The sequence below is a fragment of the Mugil cephalus genome, chromosome 21 (genome assembly GCF_022458985.1).
Source record: "Mugil cephalus isolate CIBA_MC_2020 chromosome 21, CIBA_Mcephalus_1.1, whole genome shotgun sequence".
Lineage (NCBI taxonomy): Eukaryota > Metazoa > Chordata > Actinopteri > Mugiliformes > Mugilidae > Mugil > Mugil cephalus.
Window position 1 is genome coordinate 3504999 of NC_061790.1, and position 13203 is coordinate 3518201.

General features: G+C 45.0%; 1 protein-coding gene across 4 annotated transcripts in view; it reads right to left on the bottom strand.

The window, feature by feature from the left end:
* Positions 1–1018: 1018 nt before the first annotated feature.
* Positions 1019–13203, bottom strand: part of jag2b (jagged canonical Notch ligand 2b) — a 43638-nt gene continuing 31453 nt past the window's right edge. For 2 of the 4 annotated variants that reach the window (XM_047574022.1, XM_047574020.1), the window contains 14 exons: positions 9751–9913; positions 9503–9664; positions 9306–9419; positions 9087–9200; positions 8822–8935; positions 8019–8135; positions 7858–7885; positions 7215–7300; positions 5690–5803; positions 5451–5566; positions 4845–5102; positions 4622–4753; positions 4114–4264; positions 1019–3986 (listed from right to left, as the gene is read on the bottom strand). In XM_047574022.1, the coding sequence (XP_047429978.1) occupies positions 3439–3986; positions 4114–4264; positions 4622–4753; positions 4845–5102; positions 5451–5566; positions 5690–5803; positions 7215–7300; positions 7858–7885; positions 8019–8135; positions 8822–8935; positions 9087–9200; positions 9306–9419; positions 9503–9664; positions 9751–9913 (2217 nt within the window). In that variant the 3' untranslated portion in view covers positions 1019–3438. The remainder of the gene's footprint in view (positions 3987–4113; positions 4265–4621; positions 4754–4844; positions 5103–5450; positions 5567–5689; positions 5804–7214; positions 7301–7857; positions 7886–8018; positions 8136–8821; positions 8936–9086; positions 9201–9305; positions 9420–9502; positions 9665–9750; positions 9914–13203) is intronic. The other 2 variants (XM_047574023.1, XM_047574021.1) reach the window with 1 other exon arrangement.

Sequence of the window (13203 nt, forward strand, 5' to 3'; positions counted from 1 at the left end):
TATTACAAGTAGAAATATTTCAATTGTAACCTTTAGTGAAATGAGTTCAGAACTGGAACAGGAACTGGAAAAAATGGCTACTAATACTTATCTTGTTGAACGTCTTGGTTGAACAGTTTGGAGTTGATTGCCTCCATTTTCTTGTTCCCATAATGCACCTCAAACGAGCCACTCCCACCTGACTGAACTGGCCTCTCTGCTCACCTGTTTCCACTCCACTAATCAGTCAACTCGGCTCAACGCAAGTCCTCTGCCAGACTATCTGCTGCTCTTCCCACCATTTGCTTTGTGTTTTCTTTAGTTTGCGTCTTTCCTTGTACTTTTGTAAGTTGTAATTCTTGGTTTTACCGTCTTGCGTCGTCCTCTCCCTCAAACTGAACTCAGTCTTTTTCCAGAATCGTCCCACTACAAGTTAATTTACAATGAATTTGAAATGTCTGCTTTGGATTAAGTGTCAGCATAACTGGTAGCACGGTATACTTAGATGAGAAGCTGCTTTCGAAGGTGAACAAGACGTTCAGTAATTATTTTATTTTTTTACCCGGCTGTATTGTCAGCACTGAAACTGATTCTGGCTTGGTTGAGTCGATGTTTTGCCACATTTCTGTCCCTCTTGGCAACTTGTCCCGTCACCTGATCTTTACCCCCAAGTGGGGCGAACATGTGCATAAATAATGGATTTATTCCAACCCGAGAGAAACCATCAGATCAAGTTGGTTTACACGGTTATAAGGAGCCAATATTTTCCCTGTTGGAAAGATTGTCAAAGGTTTAGGCTGTTCCGAGTGAGCTGGACAGATGAGGTATTTTTATTCTAATTTGCCTCTGTTACCAACCACTAAGGTAACCTGATACTTGTGATGTGGTCTAAAGCTCCGGAGCAGGTCACTAGAGTGCAAATAGTTTTGTGACTTTAAATATTCTCAACACACGAACGTCCGGATCAACAGTTTCTCATCGCTTGCTGGACATTTTCACAGCAGAGCTCCTCACTGCGAACCAAATATTACAAGCTTGATCACGATGTGTCAAAATTGCTTTAATAAATAAGTAGGATGATTATTTGGAACAACGAAACAGCCACTAAAAGAATGGAAACATTTGTTTTTTTTGTTGTTTTTTTTTTTGTTTTTTTTACTTTGTACAAAATTTAACTTAACGTCCCTTGTACAGTAAAATGTATACAATATGCATATTCAGCTTTTAACACCAGCAGCGATGCAGCTTTAATTCTTTTATTTTTGCTGTGTCCCATTTACAGAAATACAGTGAGTGGGGTGGGGGGGATTTTTTTTTGACAGGAACATGATATGAAAAAAGGGTAAAACTTTTCAACTGAGTTGGTAACTTGAAACATATTTTTGCACGATAGCAAAATAGACAAAAAGAAAAAATCTGCATCTGCAAACGTTGTTCCCTTCATTAAAGCCTTTAAACCAAAGATGAAGCCAATGCATGACGTCCACATTTGAACCCACTAACGTCCACATTCACAGCGCTCAAAAACTGCCATGGTGGACTTTTTAAATTTTTTTTTAACCCTTCGTCAGTTTTATTTTACTCCAGGAAATCTCAATGATATCAAAGTGAGATAAGGAGCGTGCTTTACTCGTGTGAATAAAACAATGTTTTAAAGAGTTACTACAAACGAACAACATAAAAAAAAAAAAAAAAAAGATGACCGCTGATAAACATAAATAATGCGTTACACTAAGGCACCTGAAACAAAAGGGTTTGTGATGGGTTTAGAAATGGTTTGAGAACTTTTTAAGGCTGTAATGTTGGCAACTTCTAAGCACTAACTAGCCACCCTCATCTTTTAAACCAAATCTCAACCGGACAACAAATTGAAAGTGAAACCAATTAAAGTGTAAACAGCACATCTGGAGCAAGCGGCGCCTTTTGGCCATGCCCCTTTTTTGTGATTTGTAATTATCTGTCAGTGGCTAAAAACACGACAGAAATATTAGAGGAGTAGCCCTTTTTTTTTTTTGTTTGTTTTTTTTGCATGCTGTAAAATAATTTGAACTAACATGACCTGTTTTAAAAAGTGGTTTCTGTTCTGCGAGGAAATCTACGCCGTCGTACTGCGGATCCTTGATTTTTTGGAAAATTGGTTGAAATAAAACTGCAATATGAAGGAATTTTAAAGATGAAATCCTGCTTTATTATTCTTCCAAGTTATAATGTGAAGTAGTGACGCCTCGGCCCTTTCGCGTAACGAAAAGTGGTAAAGAAACCGTCGCCACAAAAAAAGGAAAATGCATCCCTCCGACAAACCATTTATAAACCCTTCAGAAATTCCTTCATAGGTGGTACCTCACTGTAAAAGGTTCATAACTGTGGGACTTTTGGATATTAAGTGTTATAAAACCTGCCTGTTTTCGACTGGCATAAATAAAAGGAATGGCATTGTAAAAAAAATAAAAATAATATTAATAATAATAACAATAATAATAATAATAAAAATGTGTGACTTTAAGTTACTTATTTCAAATATACACAGCGACTCCTTTAGTATTTACACGTATGTACAGAGTATTCATTTCTGCTTTGATCAAATACCTTAAATGGCGTTGCTGTGACATTGAACTCTAAATGTACACATATCCCTTTGAGATTTGAGAACAAGGAGGTCAAACTGGGCAGCGCGACTCGGAGCCCGAACACGGCTCTTGGAAAGGCACTTGCTACCAACTCAAATACTGCAGAAAAATCCTCAAACAGAGCTTTCAGCCAAGACAACTGAGAGACAGGAGAAAAAACATGGAAGGCCACATAGTAGGCACTGGGGTTTCCGTCCCCTCTCCCCCCTCCAGGCCGAGTGTTTTGGTAAGGCTGGCGCATGACGGCCACGGGTGGACCGGTGTGGGCAAAGCTGGAAGGTGACAGAGCAAAGGGAGGGTTCGCCTCCGTTACTGTAGGACGCAACAGTCCATTTCCCTCCACTGTCCCTTTAGTGTGAGAATCTGACCCCATAGACACTGAACAGGAGCCTACTAACGATTTAACAAAATCATAATCATCTGTAAACAAACAAAAATCTTTATACAGGTTGTATTTTTTTTTTCTCTCTCCATTTCGATGATTCACCATTTCTTAAACTCCATAAACAAAACATTTTTTTGCAGAGAGCTGCTTTTGACTCCTGTTACAATTCAGCTCCTTCTGTACACAATTAAAGAAAAATAAGAGAACAGAAGCAAAAAAAAAAAAAAAAAAAAAGAAGGATGTCCACTGTGCTCTAGTCTCCTGAATTAAAATTAAAAAAAAAAAAAAATCATTTCAGGTGACAGTGACAAAAAACATGAAAACAAAGAATGGCTTATTAAAACACAAAGCCTTTTTTTCTTTCCAAAAGTAGTCACAAAACTAAGAATAGTCGCTGCCTCGCAGCTTCTCTTGCTTCGAAAAAATCGAGTCTTTCCTTTGAATTTCTTATACACAATGGTCTCTGAGGTCTTTCCGACCAGTCAAGACGGCACTGACATTTTTCCAGCGGTTGTCTTTGGGGCTGTAGCCTGGGGTCCGGTGTGGTGCTTTGAGGGGTGAACTGGAGCTGTGCAGAGTACAGATCACTCCCCCACTGGACTGCACTGCAGTCTTAGAGTACTTATAAACTAGCTGCTTTCCCGCCTCCGCTCCACCGCACTCCTCGAGCTCAAGCTCGCCCTCCGTCTCCTCCTCCGTCTCCTCCTCCGTCTCCTCCTCCTCATCACACGTCCGATAGGAGGGGCCCATGAGCTTTTTGCGCTCCTGCTCGGCCTCCCTGTTGCTTTCCTTCAGCTGCTGCTGCTGCTGCTGCTGCTGCTGACGTCCCACAACGATCCGTAGCGGCTCCCACTGGTTGTTCACGCTGTCGTCGGCGGCCGATCGTGCGCGCCTCTCGCGCTCTTTTCTCCGCTTGCGCGTCCACCAGACGCACACGATGATGCAAAAGAGGCAGAGCAAGCAGAAGACGACGCACAGAGGCACCAGGTAATCTGCTGACGTCGAGATACGCGTGGAAGAAGGAGAAAGAAGTCAGTAGAAGTAGTGAGAAGCCAGTCATCAGAAACCAAAAACGGGCCCGTGACAAACCCTTGTGGGACACCTGAGTTAACGATTACTCACCCACTGAACGGAGCATGACCTGCGTTTCCACTTTGACCTCGATCACTGCCAGCATTATGGTGCTGTTGTGCCGCTTCGACAGGGTGCCCACGATGGCGCCGGCCGCCTCCTGGATCAGGCTGTGGTCCGGTAGATCCTCAGGCTGGAAAGACTGAGAGAAAGCAGGTAGAAGAGATAAGTCGGCTACTCAAAACAAAACAAAAAGTCACATCATCTCTAAGCTGAAAAAAGGGATTTCACCTTCTTGCATCTGTAAATCGAGTATAATCCATTTAGTCCGAAGCGGCTAATTCATATTAAGCGTTTATTTGTGTAGATGGAAGAAATAAAAGTGAAACCGCTTTGGGTCTTTATGCTAAGTGTTGTCCATTTAACAGGTTGTACAGTGGGGTATGCACGAGCTAAAACCATGCCAGACAAACAGGGACCAGGAAAACCCTCCAACTCTGTGTCCTTAGCTAGAATAAATTTGCCTTACTCTTGACGATTAATACGATTTGTCACTTACTATAGCCACTTCTACGGCGTCCTGATTCGAACGAGAGAGGTCACAGAGCAGGAGCAGAGCATGGTCCTTTGCCAAACTTCGGGTGTCAGGAAGATACCTCAGCTCAGAGCAGATATTCTCCACCGTTGTTCCCTGTATGCGAACAGCAAAAACAACAATCAGAAAAGATCTAATAATAATAATAATTCAAGAAGTCATAAAGGACGCGTGACTAATAACCCACCGGAGGTACTTTGTCCCGGTTGAAAACGAGCGTTATGTGGCCACAGCTGTTGTCCAAGTGGCCGCTGTTCGGCTGGCACTTGGTGGACGCTTGCGGAGGCGGAGGTCCGGCCATGGAACAAACCCCCCACTGATGGCAAGGGGGGGAGAAGCAGGTGAAGTAGCTGTGCTCCAGGCACTCCCGTCCAGCCGGGCAGGAGTGCTGTCTCTGGTCCAGGCCTGAAGACTGGAGCCGGCAGAGACGACGGCCGCACAGCACCTGGTGTCACATGAAAAAGCAAATTTTCATTTAATTTTTGCTTCATCATTTCATTGTTTCCACTCACCAATGAATCTTTCATAGAATTCGTCATGAATTATGAGGTTTCAAGGTGTTGGCAGTTTTGGGCCTTACTTTGTCTACAAACTTTTATTATTGTGCACCTTTTGCTCAGTTTTAAATGTGCAAAAGGTGCACAATAATAGTGCTAACTTAATTTGATGATCCATATTTGTGCAATTAAGACATTTAAGGTTGAACATGGCAGAAAAAGGTCAACTCAACGGGAGAGTTTGTTTCAAGTAGCAGATATTTAATTGCCGAGTGTTTCTAAAAAAGCGTCCTCACCTTTGTACAATCCACTTTCCCATTGATGCAGTGGCAGTTGTTGCACTCCTGCTCCCAGCGGCTGCCGTGGGGAAACTGCAGCCCGGCGTAGTGGCAAGTCTTTCCAATCCCTATGACTGCAGACAGACAGAAAGAGACGCGTTTTCAGTAAACTGTGACCGAATTAAGGAGCAAACCACGAGATGGGGCGAATGAATGAGTGCGACTTAAATGAACAAAACAGAGTAAGGTGTATTTACACTCTTGGCATCGGGCTCCTGTTCTACCAACCGGACAGATGCACCGGAAACCGTTGATCTCGTCCACGCAGGTGGATCCATAGGCACAGGGTGAGGACTGGCACTCGTTTATGTCTGTGAAGAGACGGGGGAAAAAGGTTAAATGTGGACACGAGGCACGCAAAGTAAAAAGCCCATCGACAGGAAGTCAACAGATATTTGGGTCCGTGACTAAACTCTACACAAACTTCTTGTGGAATTCACAAACTCTGAAATGGAAACGTTTTATAATGTTCATGACATGTTCATACGCGTCTTAACCAAAACCTCACACCTTCCATTTTAAGGCAACAGCAGATCTGACTCAAAGAGCAAAGGGTAAACTACTGCAGCTTCTCTAATGCTATCTTGCTAACACCCTCAACATCATCTTCTATTTTTTTTTTAATTTCTCGTAGCAGTTCATACTGTACGACAGAGCATGGCTAGCTAAAGAACTACACAACTTTGCGCTCGGCTGCATGTTTCCTCAACTACTTTGTTCTTGTTCTTAAGTCGAGAACAAGAACAAAGTTTGTATCTATATTACCTGAGAAATCCTCAAAGGGCCCTCCCACTGCAGCATACGTCACAAATGCTAAGTGTGCTAATGCTATGCACTTTTATTATTTTTGCTTTTTCTGCAATAGCCACGCCCACTTCACGACCAATCAGAATAGTTGTCGGATGCCACACGAGAAAAAAAGCAGCGCCCGATTCAAGTGTCGAGAGTGAGTCCCCAAACTAATCTCATAGCCCCAGGAGTGAGAACACATTTCTTACTTCTTGCGGAGTTTGAAAAAGTCCTAAATGAAGGAAGCTTGGGACTGGTCAACGGGACAAATTTGAGGCATTTGATTTGGATTAACGGGTTTTGGTGTGAACGAGAATTACCGCCTTTTCCGGCCTCTCATCATTGGTTTTACATGATAAATAATTACATTTTTCTCATTTGAGTAGAGCCGTGAAGAACTTAACAGTGTTTCACAAGAAAAGGACACAACATTTCTCGGCTCACTGGGGGTAGCCCGACACGTCCAGTTTTGGTAAAAACACAAACCACAAAAAGCCAGTTGTCGCGCCTCCTCCCTAAGACCAGTGGGAACCCTCGGCCATTGTCACCAGGATTCCACGTGAACGCGGCCCTGGATGACAATTCTCAAATTCAAGCCCGACAAAAAAGGTGAACGCTATCCGCCCCGAAACAAAGGAGCGGAGAAGAAGAATTTCAGGGTCACTGGGTAATTTGTCTTCGTGTGTGAATGTGTGACTGCGTGAGTATGGAGGAGGGACGACCTCTGACCCCCGGGGCGTTAAAGGACCGGGAATAAAAGGGAGTGGGCGGCATCCCGGCCTTGCATTTAGGTGTCAAAGTGTCCATCTCCTCCTCGTCCGCTCCTTTTTCTTATCCTTCCTCTTAATCGTCCTACGTTGCCATGGCTACGTTAGGGTCAGCCGCGAACGAAACATTCGGGGTTTGCATCGTCTTGACCGTTTCGTGACTCACTGATTCTGCAGTCGGGTCCGGCGAAGCCGGGGGCGCACTCGCAACGAAACCAGTTGACTCCGTCCACGCAGATCCCACCGTTGTAACTGAGAGGAGAGAAATAATAATAAAAAATCAGAAACATCAGATGAGGCTGTATGTGTGTGTGTGTGTGTGTTTGTGGTGGTGGTGGTGGGGGTCACAAAGCTCAATTCAGCTCATCAATACAAGCCTCCACCTTTCAGATGCTAATAGGCGTGTCCAGTCCCTCCCCTCCCCTCATCATGCCTCCCCCCTATTCCTCCTCAAAGCCAAGCTTCCCCCCCAGGTCGCAAGGAAAGAATGGACACGTACGCCCGCCCCCCCCCGAACCCCCTCTCCACCCCCCACCTGCATTCACCATAGGGTAGGTGGGACTCTTGTCCTCCCACAAAACTCCCACCTCTCACTGTCCCCTATTCAACATCCCAGCACCCCCCCCCCCCCCACCCCCTTGCGAGATGCCCCTTTGAGGGTTGATTTAAGGACAACTTCCACTGCTTTTAGTGGCCCTTCACCCCTCCACAGCCCTGCAAGGTCTGTGTGAAGTGTGGAGATGAGGGAGGTGGAGTGGGAGGGGGCAGGGGGGGCTACAACACAAGAGAAGGGAAGAAACGCTACATACCATGGATGAGGGTTGCAGTCGTTTGTGTCTGTTCAAAGAGAAGAGGCAAAAGAAAACGTTTAATGTCTCTTCAGGGCGACGTTGTAATACAACATTTAAAGCTGCTGCTGCAGGCATCAAACATGACTCGGGAGCTCAGTCAAGTTTGAAAAAAGACTAACTTTGTCCGCATGTGGGGCCCTCCCAGCCCTCTTTGCAGATGCAGGTGAAGGTGTCTCCTCCTCCGACGCACGTACCGCCGTTGGCACAGGGACCGGAGGCGCAGGTGCTGTTCTTGGCTGTGGGAGGACGGAGAGGATGAGTCAGGTGAGCTCTACAATAACACCACGTTCATTGCACAAGAAAGAAAATTCTTAAAGCCTCTCGCAGGTAAAGATGTAATTACAGGGTTCCTACACATTTGAAATTTTAGTTTCATACATAATAGCTGTGTATCAGTTGTAATTTTCATATTCTGAATATATGTGCTGTTAAGTCACCAAATAATTTCCAGAAGATTAAAGCTAGGTAATGTAGCTCCTATAAATGGAGTCAAGATCAAACCCAGATAAATTCAGTGCACAGTTACTGTGTGCTCTCATATTCCATTAGTTTTTTTATTGATAATTTTATGTTTTAGACAATTGAACAGTGGTAACAATATTTTTTTCCATACACTTGTTTCAATTTTCCATATTTTTCCAGACCTGGAAATTCATAAAATCAAATTCCATACTTTCATTATTATGTGCACAGGAAGTCTCGAATGACATTAGCTAGCATAAATTAGCTTGCGCTCAAGTCTTCACCCTATAACTAGGTTCAGACTTGTGTTCAATTCATGACCATGATTAATCTAAATTAATCTTTTCTAAGCACTGCGGGAGGTGCAGGAGGCGGATGACGAAAGGCACTTTTCTTCTTATTATTATTATCATCCGGTGGCCTAACACCAACCATTAGCTTCAGAGCTAGCATTTAGCACCTGTGTTACACGTGGTTCCTCCCCAACCAGGTGGGCAGGCGCAGCGGAAAGCGTCCCCGTGGTCGTAGCAGGTGCCTCCATTGCTGCAGGTGGTTTCGTCGCACTGGCTCTCGCCTGGAACGGGAGCGAGAAAAATGATCAAGATCCAGAAAGACGTCACGTCGTCAGGACTGTCAGTATATACACAATGATGTGCAGCGAGGCGGTGGCGGCTGCAGGCTCCGAACATAAACACAGGCGTTAACGCGGAGTCGGAATAACTCACGGGAATGGCAGGTCTTGCCCTTCCAGTTGTCGGCACACTCGCAGTAGTAGTCGTTCACCAGGTCAACGCAGCGTCCGCCGTTCTTACAGGGGTTGTGTCTGCACTCGTTGACGTCTGGGGAGGAAGGGGGATATATATATATTTTTTTTCTATTTAGTAAAAAAGAGATGCAGCCTCTGGCCGAGAAAGTGCTCGGAAAGACTCAAACGGCGGACTCACTGAGGTCGCAGAGTCGACCCTCCCAGCCGTCCGGACAGAAGCACTGAAAGGAGTTCACCCCGTCGATGCAGGTCCCTCCATTTCTGCAGGGGCTGCTGATGCAGTCGTTGATATCTGGAGGAGTGAGGAAACGAATTGTTAGATGAACAAATACGAATACAGTTTTCTTTGAAGGCTATAAAGGAGGAGGTACGTACTCTCGTGACAGTACATGCCGCTGAAACCCGGATCACAGACGCAGGTGAAGTTGCCAGCTGGCTGGCTGATGCAGCGCCCTCGCTGACCGCAGACGTTGGAGGATATATGCCGCACTCCAGCTGAGTCATTGGTCGCCACGGCAACGGTGCAGCTGTCAATGGCTGAAAAAGGCAGAAAAATCATTAGAAATCACATTATTCTGATTATCATTTGACGCGCCAGTTCCCTCATCCGTCCCGTGAGGCACCTTGACACGGTGGGGTGAGGCAGCTCTCCTTGAGCCGCTCGCACGTCTTCCCCTCGTAGCCTTCGGGACACGCGCAGTAGAAGTCCCGGTCCATGCTGTGACACTTGGCCCCGTTCTCGCACGGGTTCGGATCGCAAGCGTCCGCGGGCGACCAGCTTCGAATCTATGGGGAACAAAGGGGAGAGTTTACGACTGAAGGTGCAAGAAATCTGGATTAGCGACACCGGTTGATTTGGAACCACCACCACCACCATCGTCGTTTTGAAGTGTTTGGGCATGCGCGGCAACCAAAACAGACCCTGCCGCTGACTCACTCCGTGGAGCTCCTTGTATCTCGGCCAGCAAATTGCGCGTCATGCTGAATTGGCAGACGCGCACGAGCATCCCCACGCTCTCCCACAAGGGCTTACTAACAACAGCCCTCGGCGAACGCTGCACACCTACACTGAACCTTGTAGGTGGGTAGGGTGCAGTGCCTCGCTCGCAGGGCATCTCGTGGGGAGTCTGGAGGGTTTCTCAGGTTTACCAAACGCTACCATCACAGTAAAGTGTAGTGAAGCCGAAGCAACGCCGGAGAAAGGGGGGGGGCTGACGTCCACGCAGGTGAGCGGCTTAGCTTGGATCAAGCCACCGCTGCTACTCAGAACAAATGGAAGGTAAGCGGACGCGCAAAGTAAGCCACAGAAACTTTCACTAAGCTCATCAAGGGAATCCATTCTTTTGGTAATACACCTCTGCCCCGCTTAGTCTCACAAGATTATTCAGAGACAGGATCCTTGCAGAGGAGACAGAGCGAGAGAAAGTGAGCAGTCAAGGGAAAGGCAATCCATCATCCAGACAAATATTGACTCTGGTCCAACTTCATGAAGAGACACAGTGAATATAATAAAGATAAATCATCCGACACAGCCCGGACAGAGGCCACAGTGGCATCTTTGGCCATATCTTCATGCTGCAATACAGAAGTTGTAGAGAAAATCTCTCGGTTTATGTAAACAAATGTCCACTGTGAATAAACTCTGGGTTGCACCCCTTTGCCATTTAAGGTGCTGAACAAGGGAGGCAGAGTAGGAGAACGGGGTTGGTGAAGTTTGTGGTTACGCACAGTTTATTTTACCACAAGTGCCGGAGCCAGATTCATTTTTTTTATTCCCCCCCCCCCCCGACATTTGCATGTGTGTGGTCAGGGGCTCGTGTCTGAGGGCAAGGGTGCCCATAAATCTCCAGCACATTTATGTAACAGCTTGAACCGTTCACAGCACGGCAGACATTTTTCAGCGCCGCAGGCAATGTCAAATAATTTACTTGTGGTCGGCCAGACAAAAATAAATTCTGCAATAAAACAGACTCTTGATGATCGGTTCACCATTTACAGGACGCTACTTTATCTTCTATTAAACAAATACCGCAGCATACTGGAGGAAAAGGCACAGGTTACGAATTGGAGTCATTTATTATATTTATTTGTGTTTGTGCTGTAACTAATAATCAAAAATTAAAGTAGGTTAACCCTAACCCTACGGTTAAAAGTCTTGAGTCTCGAATATTTTCATTTAAATTAATGTCACTGTCACAGAATGACGTGCGAGTCATAGAAATACTCATGTTTGTTGAGCTGTTGAGACGTGGCCTTCTATGGACAAATGTATGCAGGATTAGTAGTATCAACGAACAAAACCATAAGCTTGTAAACTAACTTTGACCGCTGGCGCTTATAAAGCTAAGCTAGTTCACGTCATATCTGGAGTCGTTTCCTTTGAGGTTTAGCCAAATCTCTTTAAATAATATAACGTCGGGTTTAAAGAAGTGGCGTTAGCGTCAATTTTTATTAATAAACAACACAAAAAGCTTTACACACTACGTGCTGTCTTCCTTATCAGGTTAAATTCTGGTCAGAGGAGGTGGGTGACTGGTTTGCGTAGAGGAATGAGGTCTGAGATGCTTTCAGGAGCAATAGGAAAAACAACGTAAGCACTAACATTGTTTGAAACATGCAAAAATATTTCCGATTCATTACAAAAAGGCAGAGTAAATTAGATCCTGGCAAGCCGCCATATGGTACGGGAAATCCTGAATACTACAACATCTGCAATATAGGCCGAGTGTCTGTGGTGACACCACCAGAGAAAATACTGTCCAAGCCTACAAACTGAAATCGGGACATGAATGTAAATTGCAAAAATTCAGAGAATGCAGTTTTTTGCTAGTGCTTCATGTTCAAAGTACTCAAGATAAGAAGTAATTACAAGAAATGAAACGTGTTTTGCCAGTGAGCTTCGGAAATGCTTCTAAGACTGGATCCGTTTAAAATATTTCCGATAGCAACGGAACAAGAAGGTGGAGCCACAGTGAGCTATTGGATGAGGAGCTGCACACCTCCAGCCTCTCATCTGAATTCCTTCGTCCGTGCCCTGCGGCTGCAGACTCATGCGCATCATAAACATTATTTGAAACCAATCCTACGCCAGTATCTTATTATTTAAACGGCAGCTGGAATCTCACAAGGTCAATTTCATATCCAGAATTTGTAATTCTATTACTTCACCTACACGACTTCCTGTGAGGTCTCAACAATTTCTTAACAACTGGTTAAACTCCATTTGTTTTTTTTACTCAAAACTATAAATGATACCATCCTGTAGGCTCTGGATTATATGTTAGAGAACACTTAAGCCATTAGTATACATCAATCAGGGATCTTGAATGTCTGCATGAATGTATAAAAGTTTATGGTAATCTGTCACAGATATTTTCCAATGTAACAGGTTGACAACCTTAATACATTTTTAAGATCCATTTCTTATTCTGGAGCTTTTCCACTGGGACTGTTCTCATTTCGCCCGAGGACACAAATCAGATCAGGAACGGGTAAGTACGGCATTACATAATCAAATTTTACGGACTTTGGATGAGACACTGATCGTAGAAATATGATGCCGGAGGCGTCACAGTTTTGGCACTGCGGGGCAGGAGCGTACACCGTGCCATAGCAGGCTTCAGCGGCTCTGTAGTATGTGGGCAGAAATCCAGCGTCACCTCATTCAGAGCAGCTCATATTTATAGTAGGGATGCTAAAACAGGATTGGCTCCTGACCAGCAATGTCCTCCATTCAGGGCCCCAGAGATGAAGCAAAGTGTCAGTTTCCTTGCTGCTAACCTACATTCGGTTTACACTTCATATACATACGAAAGGCTGAGGGAAGGACGTGGAGATGGAACATGAATTACAACAGAAGTTTGCGGTGAAATGGGGCTTGGCTTCTGGGGTTGGAGACACGCGATGTTACACAACTATGAGGCAGATCAGAGCAACGATAAAGTATTGGTGCATCTGCAGTGAACGGTTGCACAACTGGTACTACACTTTAGATATTTCCACTGAATTATGAGACTGCTTGTATGTATATTAGGACTCCTACTGCCGTGGTGAAATGCAAGATGCTGTCCAATGTT